At 55.0% G+C, this 18,115-nt stretch overlaps 1 protein-coding gene across 1 annotated transcript in view; it reads left to right on the forward strand.

Annotated features, from left to right (window-relative positions):
* The first annotated feature begins 1,352 nt into the window (after nucleotides 1-1,352).
* KCNB1 (potassium voltage-gated channel subfamily B member 1) overlaps nucleotides 1,353-18,115 on the forward strand; it is an 82,670-nt gene continuing 65,907 nt past the window's right edge. The window contains exons 1-2 of the mRNA XM_079321745.1: nucleotides 1,353-1,825; nucleotides 3,182-3,832. Of these exons, the coding sequence (XP_079177871.1) occupies nucleotides 3,266-3,832 (567 nt within the window). The 5' untranslated portion in view covers nucleotides 1,353-1,825; nucleotides 3,182-3,265. The remainder of the gene's footprint in view (nucleotides 1,826-3,181; nucleotides 3,833-18,115) is intronic.

Here is an 18,115-nt window from a genome sequence, read left to right on the forward strand (position 1 = left end):
TGACAAGCCCTGGCCCTCCCGTGGCACCTGCCAGCTGGAAGAGCCACAGCATTTTGTAATCATTAACAGATGGAGCTTCCCAGCCCTGATCGGGGGTTTTGCCTCTCTTGTACGGGGAGTACAGCAGGGTCTGGAGGTGGAATGATGACACAGCAACAGGAGAGCTCAAGTGCTCTGAATATTGCAGAAATGTCTGTCTTGTAAGGGAAATATTCATGGGGTAGGAGGAGCTGCTTCACTGGAGGGGCACTGGGCTGGGATTAAGTTGGTCAACAAGTTTTATTCCCAATTCTTCCTTCCACCAGTTGCTGGGTGATCTTGCTTTTCTATATCTTAATTTCCTCCAAAAGGAAGGTAGTGACCAACTCCTTGTAAAAAAATCCTAAATATACAGCTGATATACAGTTGTGTGAAGTACTGGGCAAAAACATTGTTCAGGATTTCAGAAGGCAACTCTCAGGAAGATGTAGGCACCCAAACACCAAATATATATGTATAATAGTCTGGCAGTGACACTGAAAGCACCGGGCATCAGGAGCCAGGCACGAACCAGAGTCCATAGAAAATGGGGAAAAGCAGCACTGGGGTAATTTTTCCTCGTTAATCACATAAAATCAGACACCAGGCTCCAATTTCAGGAACTGCCACTCCAGTCCAGGAGCAATCGAGGCGAGAAGAGGGCACGGCAGTGTACCCCGGGTACAGCAGCCCAAACAGGTGACACTGACTGGCACCAAGGGAGCCCCGGGCTGCTGCTGAGGGCCATTCCCCTGCTGGGAGCGAAGCAAAGAGACACCAGGGACAGCCTGGCAGAGGAATCCTTCCACTGCTGTGCTCTTGCCTGGAAAGTCGACATTTTCTCTGTTTCTGCTGTGTTTCCAGGTTAGTAAATGTTGCTTTATGTTACATTTATAGTCCTAATCGGCAGCAGAGATCCGCTGCTATTCCTCCCGTCTGTTTCTGCAAATCTGCTCCTTCTCCGAGGGGCAGCCGGGGTGGGGGCGAGGGCTCGGTCTGCCCTCACAGGGGGCGATGAGAAACTCGCGGAGCTTCGCTGTGCCCGGCTGGCATCGCCCGGAGGCGGCGGGGCCGGGCTGGGCTGGGCTGGGCTGGGAGCGGAGCGGAGCGGGTCGTGCCGTGCCGGGCTGGGCTCGGAGCAGGCTGGGCTCGGGCTGGGCTCGGAGCGGGCCGGGCCGTGCCGTGCCGGGCTGGGCTGGGCTCGGAGCAGGCTGGGCTCGGGCTGGGCTCGGAGCGGGCCGTGCCGGGCCGTGCCGGGCTGGGCTCGGAGAGGGCCGGGCCGGGCTCGCTGCAATGCTGAGCTCCAGCTCACGGTGGAGCTGCCCGGCCCCAGCCCCGGCTCCGGTTCCGACCCCTCCGCCCCGCGCCGGGACAGCCGCGCACGGCTCCGCCGGAGCCGCGGGCTGCACTTGTTGATCCCCGAGCCGGGGCAGCACCGGGGGCACCGGGAGCACCGGCAGCACCGGCGCTTTCCTTTGTGCCTGCCCGAGACAGCGCGGGGGGCGGGCGCAGACGCGGCTCGGCGCTGGCGGTGGGTAGGAGCGAGGAGCCGCAGCCGAGGGAAGGCCTTGGAAAGCTTCCTGCCGAAGGATCCGATTTACCTCGTTTCCCTTCCCCTCCCCCTGGGCTCCGCGGACAGCCGGAGCGCCGCCGCCATCCCTCCGCCGTGAGCCGCCGGGGGGGATGCGAGCGGGGCCGCCCCCGCCGCCCGCCCCGCCGCAGGATGTAGCCGCCCCCGGCCCCGCGCACCCCGCACACCCCGCGCATCCCGCACCCGCACCGCCGCAACGGGAGCCCGCAGCAGCAGGTAGGCGAGGGCCGGGCCGCGGGAGCCTCTCGGGCTGCGATTTTGGGGCTGGGGGAGCCGGGTCGGGCCGAGCCCGGAGCTGACGCGCGGAGCCGCTCCTGCCTCTGGCGGGTTTCTCTCCGTGCCATCTTGTGTAAGCAACAGGGCTCGGGGCTCTCAGGAGCCGCCGGGCTCCCCACGGCAGGCTCGGGGCTTTTTCTTATTCCCGTTCTCGCTGCTTTCCCCGTTATGCAGAGGCCGGCGCGGGGGGTTTGGGGGCGTCCCTGGGCAGCCCAGAGAGGCAGAGCGCGTCGTTAGAGCGGCTGTAAATCCTCGCTTTTCCCAGCCCCGGCTCTTTCCTCGGGAAATCTCGAAGGCTGGAGTTACTGAAAGCCTCCGGGTGTCCCTGCAGCCTGCACGGCCGGGCATGGCGGGGGACACCCCGGGGGTCGCTGGGGCTGGGGACACGCGGGGTCCGGGATGGGAGCCCGGGGCCAGCGCATCCCCGGCCGGCGCCTCTCGGGGCGCATCCCGGGGACAGCCCCGCGCCCGACCCCGCACCGGAGCGGCTCCGGGGACCGTGCCCAGCTCCGCAGCCCTGCCGGGCAGGGGCGGGGGCCGCCGGGGCGGGGGGACCCCCGGCAGCCGCCCGGGGGAGCTCGGCGGCAGCGGCCGGGCGGGCGCACGTGGAGCGGGCCGGGCTCGGGCCGGGCTCGGTTCAGCACCGGGCTCGGTGCGCTCGGGGCCGGGCTCGGTTCAGTGCCGGGCTCGGTTCAGCGTCGGGTTCGGTGCGCTCGAGGCCGGGCTCGGTTCAGCGCCGGGCTCGGGTCCGGGCTCGGTTCAGCGCCGGGCTCGGTGCTCTCGGTGCCGGGCGCGGTTCAGTTCAGCACCGGGCTCGGTGCGCTCGGGGCCGGGCGCGGTTCAGCACCGGGCTCGGGGCGCTCGGTGCCGGGCGCGGTTCAGTTCAGCACCGGGCTCGGTGCTCTCGGTGCCGGGCGCGGTTCAGCACCGGGCTCGGGGCGCTCGGGGCCGGGCCCGGCTCAGCCCCGGTTCAGTTCAGCACCGGGCTCGGGGCGCTCGGGGCCGGGCGCGGTTCAGCACCGGGCTCGGGGCGCTCGGGGCCGGGCGCGGCTCAGCCCCGGTTCAGTTCAGCACCGGGCTCGGTGCTCTCGGTGCCGGGCGCGGTTCAGCACCGGGCTCGGGGCGCTCGGGGCCGGGCCCGGCTCAGCCCCGGTTCAGTTCAGCACCGGGCTCGGGGCGCTCGGGGCCGGGCCCGGCTCAGCCCCGGTTCAGTTCAGCACCGGCGGGCGGACAGCGGACACGGCGGCACCGCCTCCCCCCGCACCGGGCGGGGACCCACGCGCGCCTCTCTTGCAGCTCCGGGGCATGGAGGGGAAGGAGAGGTGAGCAGAGCCGGCCCTGCCCCGCACCTTGCCGCGTCCAGCCCGAGCGGGACCAGCGATGCCTCTGGGGATGAATAAGCATGGATCTCGCTCTACTACCTCTCTGCCTCCGGACCCCACCGAGATCGTCAGGAGCAAGGCCTGCTCCCGGAGGGTCAAGCTCAACGTGGGGGGGTTGGCCCACGAGGTTCTCTGGCGGACCTTGGACAGGTTGCCGCGGACCAGGCTGGGTAAGCTCAGAGACTGCAACACGCACGACTCCCTCATGGAGATCTGCGACGACTACAACCTGGAGGAGAACGAGTACTTCTTCGACAGGCACCCGGGGGCATTCACCTCGATCTTGAACTTCTACCGCACCGGCAAGCTGCACATGATGGAGGAGATGTGCGCCTTGTCCTTCAGCCAGGAGCTGGACTACTGGGGGGTGGACGAGATCTACCTGGAGTCCTGCTGCCAGGCCCGCTACCACCAGAAGAAAGAGCAGATGAATGAGGAGCTGAAAAGAGAGGCAGAGACCCTGAGGGAAAGGGAAGGGGAGGAATTCGATAACACCTGCTGTGCTGAAAAAAGGAAAAAGCTGTGGGACCTGCTGGAGAAGCCCAACTCCTCCGTAGCGGCCAAGGTAAGAGTTGCACATCTCATTCCGTGCTGGCTCGGGCTGGGGGTGCTCCCTGAGCTGCTGTCCTGCTGCCCTGGCTTTGCTGGCTGGGCACCTGTGGCTGGATGGATGCTGTGAGTGGAGGAGAGCAAGGCCTCTCACACACATCTGAATTTCAGTGGTTTTTGGGTGTTTTTGGTAGTTTGGAAGGGATCTGGTTTGAGGGTCGCCAGGGCTGCTCGATGTGGGAGAAGCTGCTCTGAGCAGTGGCTCTGTGCACAGACTGCCGTGGTTGGGCATTTTGGGCTTGGTACCCACTGGCCTGTGTTGGTGCAGTTTGTAACAGAGATTTCTTTGGGCCTAGAATTAGCCTTCTGCTGCTTGACCAAACTGGCTTTTTCTTGGCTACTTGAACTCTTAGGCTCAGGTGCATTGATGAAATTATGCCTTCCATTCCAGGGCTTAATTTAATTTTTTTTTTTTGTGATGAAATGTATCTCCTAGTTATTTGTATCATGCACTTCTAGGCTGCATGGTTGCTAAAGCTGGTGTTTGGATTTCATCCTTTACCTGATTCCAGCCTTTTTAAAGTCTTGCCTGTGCAAGTGGTGCAGCTCTGTCTCTGTCAATTGCTGAAGTGCTGCTTGCTTTGTAGCTGGCTCCAGCGGACAGATCTACTTGAAGGCATTTTGAAGATAAGATCCATGTTGGGAGAAGCCAATGTCAGAGTTGGCTCTGATAATTTAGCTGCCTCATGTTAGTCACATTTTCTTTAGTGAGGAAAATCTCTGTGAACACAGTGATTCAGTAACCATGGGGACAAAAGTGAAGGGGGAGAGGTTGAAAACTGTGGGATGAATAACTGAAAAGCATGAGAGACTGAGCAGTAGGGACCAAAACTTGAATTTTCTGTATACCCAAAATGCTGCACATCGTGAACCAAGAGCTTGCATGAAACTTTGGGGAAGGGATTTTGTGAGGTGTGGACTGGCTGAGCCCGGTGCAGGAAGGGGAGCCATGGTCTGCTGCTGAGCACATCATCACTTTTTTAATGTCAAACAGAGCCCCAGAGTGCCTCTATCTCTCCAGTGGCACAGATGACACTGTGATGAACACATTAATAATTTATAAGGCTCCTTTGGCACAGTCCTGGAATCCTGAAACACAGGCCCCAGGCTTTGCTGTCTGTGGCACTGACCCAAAATCCATTAGAGACTGTTGATGTTCATGATTTATTGTATATGAGCAAGGGTCATTCTTGCCAAATAAGTGTCTTTTGTGATTTATAAGTGAAATACTCTAGCTTCATTTTCTGAGAAAATTCTGGGAGTAAGTGCAGCCGGCATTGCAGGCTCTGGATTAATTGGGAGGGAATGGTAATGCATCATTGCCCTCAGCACTTAGAGCTGCCATTCTGTGCCTTCATTACTGCAATGGAAGTGATGCTGTGTGTTCTCAAATCTCAACTATTCCAGCAGCTCCCAAGTGCAGATTCCCACTCATTTCATGTGTCAGCAGGGCAAAGAGGCCTGGTGAACAATTAGCTTAGCAGGCAGGGCCAGAGCCCTGCTAAGCCTCTTCTGATCCGATTTGCTCCCTGCTGCTGCCTTTCCCCCGTGCAGGGGCTGTCCTCTGCTTTGGTCACCTTCCCAAGGACCAGCCCTTGAACGGGCTGGGCTGCTCAGCTGGGGATGGAGGGACCTGGGGACAGGGGCTGGCAGAGCCCCTCTGCCCATGCAGCTGTGCCCAGCTGTGCTGAGCTGGGCCCTGGCCACTGTCCCACCCTGCAGACCCCAGGGAGCCCCTGCAGACCCCAGGGAGCCCCTGCCACCCCTCCTGAAGCCCCTACCACCCCTCCTGGAGCCCCTGCAGACCCCCGGGAGCCCCTGCCACCCATCCTGGAGCCCCTGCCACCCATCCTGGAGCCCCTGCCACCCCTCCTGGAGCCCCTGCCACCTCTCCTGCTCTGCTCTGCCGGGTCTGGCTGTTCTGTGCAAGGAAACAAAGTAAACTCTTGTGAGCTTTAGTATCACACAAGGTCCTAAACGCTCTTGGGGAAACCTCAACTGCTCTTGTTTATTTCTTCTCTTCAGACTTGCTCTACTCAGTGCAAAGGGTTTTCCATCCCACAAATACCAGATACCTTCATGTTCTCTTTAAGAAATCCAGGAAATGGCCACAGGTGCAGGCTCTCCCCCCAAGCCAAACCAGGGTCTCTGGCTGCATTTTAACATTTTCTGCACAGCCCCTCACCTGAGCCCTCCATCCCAGCCCACTCCAGAGTCATACTGGGACCAACTAAACAGAGAGAGTTCTTTTCTACTGTTTGGTTTACAGGGATTTGGGTTTGCCTGTTTTCTAATTCTTGGATGTTTTTTGTTGTTTTTTTATGGATTTCATTTTTTATTGTTTATTTACATGGTACAATATGTGGCATACCCCAGGGTGTAAAATAGCATTCAGAAAAGAGAAGAAGAATCCCCCAGACCTTCATTTTTGCTGCTTTCTTATCCACTGGAGATCTACCTGTATCTTGTGATTACTCTGGCTTTAACCCAACCACCCCATGGCAGGCAGGCTCTTGTTTAAGTTTGCCCTGTATGTGACTGGAGAGAACACTGGAGGATTTTACAGTTCCCAGCCCCTGGGAGCCCCAGGTCTGCAGGGAGGTGCTGGGCTGCAGCAGCAGAGGGGCAGAGCTGCTGCCCCAGCTGCCCCAGCCCTGTCCCCCTGGGAGGGGTCAGAGCCACAGCCCTGCTCCAGCCCCAGGGCCAGACTGGTTCCAGTTCAGCCCCAGTGCCCAGACTGGTGCCAGTCCAGCCCCAGTGCCCAGACTGGTTCCAGTTCAGCCCCAGTGCCCAGACTGGTTCCAGTTCAGCCCCAGTGCCAGACTGGTGCCAGTCCAGCCCCAGTGCCAGACTGGTTCCAGTCCAGCCCCAGTGCCCAGACTGGTTCCAATTCAGCCCCAGTGCCAGACTGGTTCCAGTCCAGCCCCAGTGCCCAGACTGGTTCCAATTCAGCCCCAGTGCCAGACTGGTTCCAGTCCAGCCCCAGTGCCAGACTGGTTCCAATTCAGCCCCAGTGCCAGACTGGTTCCAATTCAGCCCCAGTGCCCAGAGTGGTTCCAATTCAGCCCCAGTGCCCAGACTGGTTCCAATTCAGCCCCAGTGCCAGACTGGTTCCAATTCAGCCCCAGTGCCCAGAGTGGTTCCAATTCAGCCCCAGTGCCAGACTGGTTCCAGTCTAGCCCCAGTGCCCAGACTGGTTCCAGTCCAGCCCCAGTGCCAGACTGGTTCCAGTTCAGCCCCAGTGCCCAGACTGGTTCCAGTTCAGCCCCAGTGCCAGACTGGTTCCAGTCCAGCCCCAGTGCCCAGACTGGTTCCAATTCAGCCCCAGTGCCCAGACTGGTGCCAGTCCAGCCCCAGTGCCAGACTGGTTCCAGTTCAGCCCCAGGGCTGGGTGCTCTGTGCACTCACCTGCCCAGAGGGGAACCTCTGTGTGAAAGTGCAGCACTGCAGGGACTTCCCCTCTGTCAAATGAAAATAAAAACCAAACCCAGGCAGTTATTAAGTAAAACTCATCTCCCTCTAACCCTAGGATGCATTTTAAAGGATCTGATTCTCCCATTCCCTGTGGACATTGCCTGCATATCCCTGAGAAACATTCCCTGAAGGCTTTGTGGATGCTTTCTCCTCTTCCTGCAATCACTGCTTTTGCATGTATATGCTTATTTTTATCATTCTTCCAGTCTGTCTTAATAGCTGGGTGGTTGATTCTTGGTTTTGTATTTTAAATAGTATTCTCCATGTACTTTGGTGTACTCACAACATCCATTTTTAACCACAGAGGACTCTGGTGCTCACTTCTGTCATGGTTTACTCTGGAAGCTGACGAGGTGCAGATATTTTCTGGAGTAGCTCTCACACTTTGTTGCATGGCAGTTTTCCCCTAGTCAGGGAAGAGCAGCAGCTCTCCAAGCCAGGCAGAGCTGCTGCTTTTCCTCGGGCTGTGGTGTCCATGCCAGGGCAGTAATGTTAGCACTGCTCCAGCATTTGGGCTGTTAATCCTAATTGCTCCTTCCCTTGCCAAGGCTGAGCTTGGGCAGCTGGTTCCTGTCTCCCTCAGCCCAGCCACCAGGCCTGGCTTGCCAAAGTCCCCTTGAAGCTGCTGCTTTCCACTGACCAAGGCTGGTGAGGATCCCTGATTCTCACCTTGGGAGGATTCCAGCTGTAATTCCAGCTGGGCTTCACATGGAATCCTGAAAAATAAAGGACTGCTCAGTATAAACAAATAACCAGTGGGACCAACTCAACATCAGATTGATGTCTGTGGTTCTGGAAGCTCTCTGATCACCTGGACCCTCCCAGCAGCTCTGCAGGAACATTACCCTTTCTGCTGCTCAAGAGGAAAGTATTTATTTTGCTCCTTTAGTCCTTAGGAACGATTTCCCCGATCAATATTTGAGCAATTAGTGTTGCATGGGATGTGGGGGGGAGTCTGCTCGTCTTACAGACTCCTCTGCATGTGCTGCTTTCATCTATTTTTCTCTTGCTGTCCTGAAGGCTGAGAAAAACACGATGACATCACCCACTTTGCAAAAAGCTTCTCTGCATATCTGCATGTCAAGTAGGATGTGCACTTCCTTCCTCCTCGCTGCCTCCACTTCCCACTTGTCCCTGTCCTGTTGGAGCTCAGCTGCAGTGATCCCTCCCTTCTGACAGGCCATTCCTCATCCTCTCCTCTGCTCCTGCTATGCCTTTGCACTGCAATAATATCACATTTATCCTTGAAAACATGCAACTCCAATTCAGTAATCTCATTATGCATGCCTCTACATTCCTTGAACAGCTTTTCTCTGCTGCCCACTGCTCTCTGCTGCTAATCTCTGGATGCATTGCTGAGGGACTGGGGAGGATGCTCTGTAAGCTCTTTTCTTATTATTGTTGATAGTAGTGACAAAATAAGAACGATGAAAGCCTCTTGGAGAAGCGTTTGCTACATCTAGAGCATTCTTCCCCCACATGGGCTTTCTATTCCTGGCCCTCCCTTATGGTGTGCAGTTTTCATTCATCTCCAAACCTGCCTGAATTTAGCATTTGGCAGAGGAAACCCCTCTCCTGAATCTCAGGGGCCACATCCCAGCCATGTCCTGTCTGTCTCCAAGGGTCCCATCAGGGCCAGATGTTGGCTTTGACTATTAAAGGCAGATTGTCCATATTTTGCCTCCATCTGGAACTTTTTTTTAGTGGGTTAGAGCTACTGCCTTGGCTTTTTTGCTATATATAGGAGACTTTTTCCCTTCATCCAAAATGAACTCATATCTTCAGAGAGCCTCCAAAGCAGAGCCTGATTCCAAAGCCTCTCCCCTGGGTTCAGGGATTTGCCACTTTGGTCTGTGGCTTATCTCTGGGCTCCTAGCACAGCCCTGTCCTGTGGACACACAGGATTTCTGTTCTGGACCAGTCTCTTTTCATCTGCAGCTGCTTTCTGGAGCTTGTGGACTTAAATCTTCTGTCTGGGGAGCCCTGATTCCTACATTTAGTCCCTTGCAGTGTCCTTGCCTCACTAGTGGACCATCCCACAGGGTATTTCTGTGCTGCCAGCCCCCAGAACTCACCATTGCAGCCTCCACAAACTTCCAGCTGGGGGAAAGCCCAGCCACAGCCTGGTGACCCTGCAGCTTGGTGCTGTGTCCTGTGGCTCTGTCCTGGCTCTGCAGGGACTGGTGTGTCCCTGTGACCCAGCCTGGCCCAGGGCAGAGCATCCTGCATCCCTGCTGCAGCTGCTGGCACTGAGCTGCTGCTGATCCCCCCTTCCAAGGGTGATGCTCCCCCCAGAGCTGTGTCCCATCCCCCTTGCTGAGGAGGGTTTGGGTTCAGCCCTTTCCCATCCCAGCCTGCAGCTCTGCAGCCTCTGGAGAATTCTATAAAAGGAAAGTGAAATGTTGGGCCGTGTGTTTCTCGTGCTGTATCACACCCAGCCCATGGAGAGTGCATGGACATGTGCATGTTGGCACACTCCTGGACTTTGAACTTCTCTGGGACTTCCTGCTAGGAGAGCCTGGGGTGAGTTTGTGCTGCTGCCTGAGCATCCTGCCTGCCTCTGGAGGGAAGTGACAATGCTTGGGCTGCATTCCTTGCAGGATCTGTGCTGTAGAAGGAGAGTCCATGCTATTTTTAAAGCACCAGCTCTCATTTGTGCCTTTGGAAAAGATCTCTGAGAAATTAATTCCCCTTGCTGCTGGGTGTTCTCCCATCCTGTTCAGCCTGAGAGCAGACAGGCTTTGAGGTGCCAACATCACCAGTCAAAAAGCAGAAAATCTTGCAACAATGGAAAATTCCTGTTCTGTCCAGCTGTGACTGCAGAGGTTTAGGAATAATGGGGTTCAGAGTAAGGTGCTGGAGCCAGCTGTCAGGCTGTGCTGGGTGTGCACTGTGCTCCAGGTGCAGCTCTGGAGGTACCTGTGTCACACACTGCTCGTGTGCCCCCCTGTGCTCCCCACCACGTGCCCAGAGTGGCTCTGCAGAGACACTCCAGAGCTCTGTGGAAAAATCCATTCTTCCCTTAACTCTTCTACACAGTGGATAAATATCCTTGCTGTCACATTCTTCCCTTTGCCCATTTCTCCAGTCACAATTTCCTTCTGGTTTCTCATGATGTCAATGCCCCGTGGAGAGGAATAACCCAACGTTACTTTTACCACACGAGCGTTGCTATTTGTCACTGCTAATGGCAAAATATTTATGTCAAAGAAAGTTCACAGCTGATCACTTAGTTCTTACAGTAAACACAGTCACTGAGATTTACTCTGTGGAGAGTTCTGGCAGCAGCAGGAGCACAATGGGGCCGCTGTGTTTGAGCAAGGCATTCAGTGAGCCTCCTCTCCAGCAGCTGGACATCTGTGCAGTGGTTTGGGGATCAGATGTGGTGAGAGGTGTGTGCTGGCTCTGGACCAGCTCCCAGGGGCTGCTCTGGGGCCAGGGGCTCTGGGGCTGTGGGGCTGGCACAGCCAGGGCTCCTGCCCACCCTCACTGCCCACCCGCCTGCTCTGCCTTGGCTCTCCCTCCTCAGGCTGCCCTGCCCCAGCCCAGAGCTGGTGCTCCCCCCTGCCATTCCCATTGGGATTTCTGATGAGAAATTCCACCCTTTATTGCAGGGCTGGAGGGCTGAGGTAAGCACTGTGCCCTGGTGCCTAGCTGTGCCCCTCCCCAAGCACTAAATTCCAGCAGATTTGTTTTTAGGTCCCCAAGAACACCAACAGCCCCAGCCCTGCTTCTGTGGAGGGTGAAACTCCCCTGAATGTATTGGGAACAGATGAGCATTACAGTGTCTGTGCTCATCAAGCAAAGCTCTCAAAGTGCTTTGAAAAGATGGATTAGTCAAGGCCAGGACAAACCTGTGATATGTGTATTATCCCCATCTTAAAGTGGGGAGGTGACCATTGCCAAGGTCAGTGAGGAGGACTGGGCAGGGCTGGGACCCTGGATTCCCTCTCTCCCAAGTTTCCAGAGCATTTTCATGGTCTGTAAGAGCTTCCTTTGGTCCCTGGCACTGCCCACATGACAGGGGAAAGGGGCTGGCAGCCCTCTGGGGCTGAAATTCCTACTGAAATGAGCCTCAGTGAAGTGCTGGAAGCCTTTGCAGGTTTGAGGGATGAGTGGTTACAGAAGAGGTGCAGGTTTATCTCTGCTGGGTGTAAAAGCAGAGGGTCTGTACTGGGCTGTGGAGGGGATGCTGCTGATGTGTTCTGAGCAGCAAGGGAGTGCAGATGTCAAACTAACACACAGAAAAAGCTGTGCAGTGAAATGCCCAAATAAATCAGAATACATAGCTGCACTATGCATGGATATGTATGAACAGACATTAAACTTGCCCATCCACATCAGGATTCCTTTTTATCACACTTACCCTCTCTAAGGAAGGTATTTGTTTTCAATTAAGAGCTGATCTGTGCAAGCAGCTCCACTCTAAGCACAGCCAGTGCAATGAATGAGAGTGACCCAGCAGAGTCTCCTCAGCCCAGCTGCAGAGCTCAGCCCTGGCTGGGGTAGCTGGAGCTGCTGCCAGCCTGCCCTTGGAGATGGGTTTGCAATTCTTGTGTTTCCCTTCTCTATCCACAGGTGCCTCCCAGTCCCCTTGTGCTCTGTGGCTCTGAGCTGAGCTCTGCATTGTTCTGGCAGTGGCTCCTGGGCAGGGGCTGGGGTGGTTTGTGACCCTCCTCAGCTGCTGGCACTGCCCTGGGGGAGGGTGGCCTTGGCTCAGCACTCGGGCTCTTGGCTCTGAACAGCAAAGCCAAAGCCAAGCTCTTGTTGGAATTCAACTAATATTGACACCATCCATCAGGTGTCTGTCTAATCTGATAAAAACCCTCCATCCCTGACAAGAGCTGGTGAACAGTCCAAGCAAATTGAAGGAACAATTTATTTGAAAGTTCTTTTTTTCTGCTGTACATAATCAGTTCCTGTTATTATGAGTTGAACTTAATTCTGTTTGGACTAGGATTTGTGCAGAGTCTCTGGCCAAAAGCACAGATTAGTTTTGTTTTATTTAAGTCCATTTGCTCTTGTTAATTTTTGAGCAAAATGGAGCTGTAAATCTCATTTGGAGTACATAAGCAGCATAAACACCAGAAATGCTCTCTCATTGGTACTGATAGGCAAAATGCTTCTAAAGCAAGACCATGCTTACCAAACGTTCAGCCTCAAGATTCCTTGTGGATATCTCCTAAAAACCCCTCATTTTGCTAAAAGAATAAATTGGAGGTGTGAGCAAAGAGGTCTGTTGCAGCATCATCACTTTAAATCTTTTGTAGGGGTGGGAACTGCAGGAACCTCCCTTCCCATGGCAAGGGACCTTCTCCATGTGCAGCTGAGCTTTGCTTGGGTGGCTGAGCAGTCTCCAATGGCTGTGGGAGATGTGTATATACATATTTATATGTGTATATATATAGGATATACTGGATGGAAACGTGCAGGGGCACAGGGGCTCAGCTGGGACCCCTGGGGACCCTCGTGTCTCTCTGTCTGCTCCCTCCCTGCCTCTGCAGTGCTGTGGTTCTGTCCATCCCTGTCCTCCAGCTGGAGCAGGGCATTGTCCTGGGTTTCTGGGGGCAGGGGCTGCTGGGGTCTGTGATGGGGCAGGGGCAGGGCTGGGATCCCCCAGCCTCTCCCTGGACCCTGTGCCCAGCAGCAGCTGGGATGGGAGCTGGTCCTTCTGTGGAACTGCCCAGGGATCCACTGACTCTGGGCTCCTTCCTGTTCCTGGGAGCTGGCTTTGTGTCTGGCACAGCTTCACACAGATGTGATTCTCCAGTTTGTTTGGAAATGTCCATCTCCTCCCTGCACACTCCCCAACCACAGTGACCACACATTCAACAAACTCCTTGGGACTGCTGCATTTCACCCTTCCACCGTTAGCAACATCTGCATCATCCCCGTGCTTCTCCACATCTGCTGCTCTCAAAAACTCAAAAACTGGATCCCTCCAGTGTGGGATTGACAAGCAGTGGAGCTCTCTTGCTCAGACAGTGTTTGCTGTCTGCCTTCTGCTGGAAGAAGGAGCTTTCACTGCTTGTTTACTTACTCGTGAATTTTTTGGTAAATCTGTCCTTCATAGCATAGAAGTTGAATCTTTTTAGAAAATGAAAGGATAAAAAAAAATAAGAAGCGTTGTCTTCCCTCCTATCAATGTGCCAGAAGTTTATTAATAATACATAATAATGATACGTTGTGTTTCTTAGCTGCTTTCATGTGAGGATCTAAAAGTGCTTCACAAACATTAATTAAGCAATCCTCACGCCTGCCTGGTGCATAACTGCTGCAATCAATCTGCTCTGAAATGTGGCAGGAAATGAGGAGATCTCCCAGACTGAGGCAGAGGAAAGCAGGGCAGGCTGAGCAGGGTCTGTCCTGCCTTGGTGTGACCCAGCATTTCCCAGCTCAGGCTCTGGCAGGGGCTGGACACACTCAGGGCATTCCCTGGGCAGGAGGGGCCAGCAGGTCCCACAGAGGGCTCTGACCCTCAGCTCACACCCAGGGACCCTCTCAGGTCCCCCCATGGATCCTGCTCCTGCTGCTTTGATCCTGGAAAGGAAATGTGAAGCAGATGAGGAGCAGTGTGGCAATTACAGTGAGCTCCAGCTCAGAGCCTGCCTTGGCCCAAGTGATTATCCAGGGAGATTTTGGGCACCAGGAGCCTGGTGCATTTCTCATGGCAGCCCAGCTCTGCCAGACCCAGCTCTCAGACCCAGCTCTCAGACCCAGCTCTCAGACCCAGCTCTGCCAGACCCAGCTCTCAGACCCAGCTCTCAGACCCAGCTCTGCCAGACCCAGCCCTCAGACCCAGCTCTCAGACCCAGCTCTCAGACCCAGCTCTCAGACCCAGCTCTGCCAGACCCAGCTCTCAGACCCAGCTCTGCCAGACCCAGCTCTGCCAGACCCAGCTCTCAGACCCAGCTCTCAGACCCAGCTCTGCCAGACCCAGCTCTCAGACCCAGCTCTCTCAGACCCAGTTCTCAGACCCAGCTCTCAGACCCAGCTCTCAGACCCAGCTCTGCCAGACCCAGCTCTGCCAGACCCAGCTCTCAGACCCAGCTCTCTGTGGCTGCTCTGCCCCTCCAGGCTCCTTTCAGGGGCTCAGCACAGCAGGACACCTCTGTCCTGATCAGGACACATTGCCCCCTAACAGAGGATGGGCTCATTTTGGAGCACATCAGGTGTCAGAATGCATTTTGCTAATTGGCACGCTGTGCTGCCTGTGCCTGTGTTTACACACAGTGCTGTTCTGCAGGTGTAACTCTAGACCTCCTGCAATCCCAGGGAATGTCTCATTTACCATCTGCAGCCCTGGCCACAGCTCCAGCACATGCCTGCTCAGGTAACAGGTTCTCATCATGCTAGGCAAGTGCACCAGCTCTCACAGAAGGGGCTTTGGCCTCTCTTTCCTGCTTGCTGAACACTGGGGCAGGGGCAATTCCATTATTTTTGCATGTTCATTAAGCTAATGAACACATTTGCTGAAGTTTCAGGCTATGAATGAATGGCCATGAGCAAAACCCACTTGACTTAATAGTTATTCTTAAAGATGCTCTTAAGGGTTTCTGTGAAGTGGTTGTGAAATACAGTTTGCACTGTCTTCTGGAAAATGTGCTTCATGATCCAGGTGACCTGAGCATGGCAGTGCCAGTGCCAGGGAAGGAGGGCTGTTCCACAGCTGCTGTGGTCCCACGTGCAGAGCAGGAGCCTGGGATGCATCAATGTGTCCTGACACTTGCCAGGCAATGGCTTGATCTGTGTGTAAAAGCAGGAAAATTGTGGGAGCTGTGTGTGGGAATGGTCAGCAAATCAGAACCTTTCTGTTAGAGATTCATTATCCTGAGGAAACTACATCTCTTCCTAAATTTATTGTTTTTTTCCTTTTCACCAGGTCCTTAAGCAGTTCATCTCTTTGCTCTTATCCCTTGTTCCCTATATTATCACCCACCTGTTGGAATAGTTTTCCTTAGCATTTGCCAGTGGAATGAGCCATACACTGGCAGAAGGCTCCTCCTTCCTGCTCCAGAAATGATCTTTTGCAGGGAGTGCCCTGGAGCCCCTGTGACACAGGCTGTCTGTCCCAGAGCACCCCAGGCTGCTCCTGCTTGCAGAGCTGGTGGAGGAGCCCAGCCCCAGGCACTGCTCTGGCTCTGGCCCCAGGGCAGGAGGGGACAGTCTGTGCCCATGGCAGTGCCAGGGCTGGTGTCAGCACACCTGGGCCATGGCTCTGCTCTCACTTCCCTGCAACAGGGGACTTTTAGTCTCTTGCACCTCTGACCACCATCTGCTAAAATCTCTCTTTGCTTTTCCCACCCTTGTCTGGCAGGACAGAAACCCTTTGGCCCCACTCCCTTGCCCTGTAGTGGCTCATCAGAGCCCTGATCCAGGGGGCAAACCAAGCACAGCCTGTGATTTCCCTGCCCTGCAGCTGCTGCACCGTTTCTGCCTGTGCTCCTCAGGGGGAACTCAAATAAACCCGACTTTGGCCAGTGTCTCCATTCTGATTGAGTGTCCTAGGTGGTCAACAGCTAATGATTAATCTGAAATGTCACCTCTTTTCCTCTCAGAGGAGTCCCTGGGCTGTTGGGGTGTGTTTAGCACAGCAACAGTGCCTGTGCCAGAGGGCAGAGCAGCTCCAGCCCTGCTCCTGCTCTGCTCTTTGTGTCATAATTGTCTTCTTCATTAGCTGCCTGCTGAATTCTGCTCTGGGAGGGATTAAAACCTCCAATGAATATGGATTATTTCAGATGTTCTCCTTTGGGACACAGTGCAGAATGAAGAATTTTGGAGCTACCTGTTGGTGTAATAGCAGGGGTGGAAGATGTTTCCCCACCCTTTTTCAAGGGTCCCCTCAGAGCTGCTCCCCTCTGCCTCTGGCACACACAGCTGTGCCTGCAGGCAGAAGAAAACCCTTGCTAAGAAGGGAAACTCCAGCACACACAGCTCACAGAGTGATCTCCTCAAGGTCAGCAAGTCTTAAGCAGCTTCTCACCATTAAGCAGGGAGCAAAGAGGGCAGGTGATGGTGCATTTAAAGGACCCATTTCACTGAGGCCAGGAGAGTGTGCTGATGAAGTTTCTATAAAAATAGGGACATTTTTCCTCCTCCAGTTAAAATTTTTAAGTGCTTCAGGTTAATGTGACATCTGCAACATCCAAGAAGCCTGCAGAGATTTGTTTCTGTGGAACAGATGTTTAACAATCTGAATTTTGTTTTATATTTTGGTTGGTTTGGACACTTCTTGTCATCTGCTTTTTGTGCCTGTAGCTGTGACAGTGCTGGCCCAGGAGCTGTGAGGAAGGGCCAGCACAGGGAGGGAAACCTGGTTTTTACTCTAGTTCAGCAGTCAGTCTGCCACTGCACATTCAGCTCAAGTCCTTTCCCTCCCTGGTGAAAGCTGCAGTTGATTCTCCTTCCTGCTGCCCTGCAGAGCCAGTCTCAGTGCAAGAGGGGAGCAAAGCCCCTTTGGACCCCACTGGAAATCCCCCAAAGAGCACAGCCAGGCCCCCCAAGCAGAGCTGCCCATCCCACAGCTGGCAGGGGCTGGGAGTTTCTCTCCCTCTGAAGCTTTAGCTGGGGACAACAAAGGCATCAAACTTGTGCAGTGGTGGCTGGGGCTGGGGGTCCCAGGGCAGCTCTGAGCCAGGGGCACTGCCCAGCCAGGAGCAGCCTGGCCCCTCTCACCAGGCAATAAATCCAGCCCTTAACTGGCTGTGCAAGGATGCTCTTCCTCTCCAGGTGAAGAATCACATAAAATTGTGCAATGTAAACAAGGCAGATGTGGTCAGAATCCTATTTGGACAGATTTATAGCCTGACTGTGGAGCAGCCTTGCCTGGGCTTTGTGCCACCAGGAATTAACATGCACCCTGGGCTGTGTTTTCCTCCTGGACAGTGTCTTTGCATGCCTTGTGCTGGGCTGCAGAACCAGAGGCTGTGCTGGAGGCAGGGCCCTGCAGGCTGGGGGGCACTGGGCAGAGTGGGCAGGCAGATTTGGGGGAGCAGCCCAGGCAGCTGGCCCTGAGCAGTGATCCACACACACAGTGTTTGCCCTCTGCCTGCACTGGGTGAAGGGGCTGCTGGAGGAACCAGGAGTGGCTCTGAGCAGGGATCTCTGCCCTGCCTGCCCTGCCCTGCCCTGCCCTGCCCTGCCCTGCCCTGCCCTGCTCTGCCCTGCTGGTGGGAGGCAGTGCTCACCTTCAGCTGCACCAAAGCTCTGAGTGCAATTTCCCTGCTGCTCATTAACTCCAGCTAAATTAATTCAGCCAGACATGTCCAGGTGGGCTTCAGCCAGGGAGTGCTTCCATCACTCTGGACATCCCCACAGCTGCCTGGGGGAAGGCTGTAAAAGTGCTTAAAGTGCCAAATTTGCTCTTTTTTGATTTGCTGAGTGATACAGGCAGGTTTTGTGGAGTAAGGTGTTTATATGGGCAGCTCTAACAATGGTGCAGGTCAACGTGGAGATGTTACCCATGGGATCCACCTTTAATGCAGACCAGACTTCTAAAACTCTTCCCACTGCCCTCTTGCCCCCTTCCCATTATTAACATTCAGGGAAGAGAGTACTCCTAAAATTTCACACTCTCATATAGGTGCAAACCACTCCTGGCTGTTAAGGAGGGATTTGCAGTGATCAGGATGACAGATGCTAAAAACTCCTGAGCTTTTTGGAGGAGAGCTGCTCATTGACTGCAGGACAAGGGTGTGCAGAAGGATTAGCACTCAATAAATCCATCACAGGAGTACCAAGATGTTATTACTTGGGTCTGGAATAT

This window comes from Erithacus rubecula (assembly GCF_903797595.1).
Source record: "Erithacus rubecula genome assembly, chromosome: 18".
NCBI lineage: Eukaryota > Metazoa > Chordata > Aves > Passeriformes > Muscicapidae > Erithacus > Erithacus rubecula.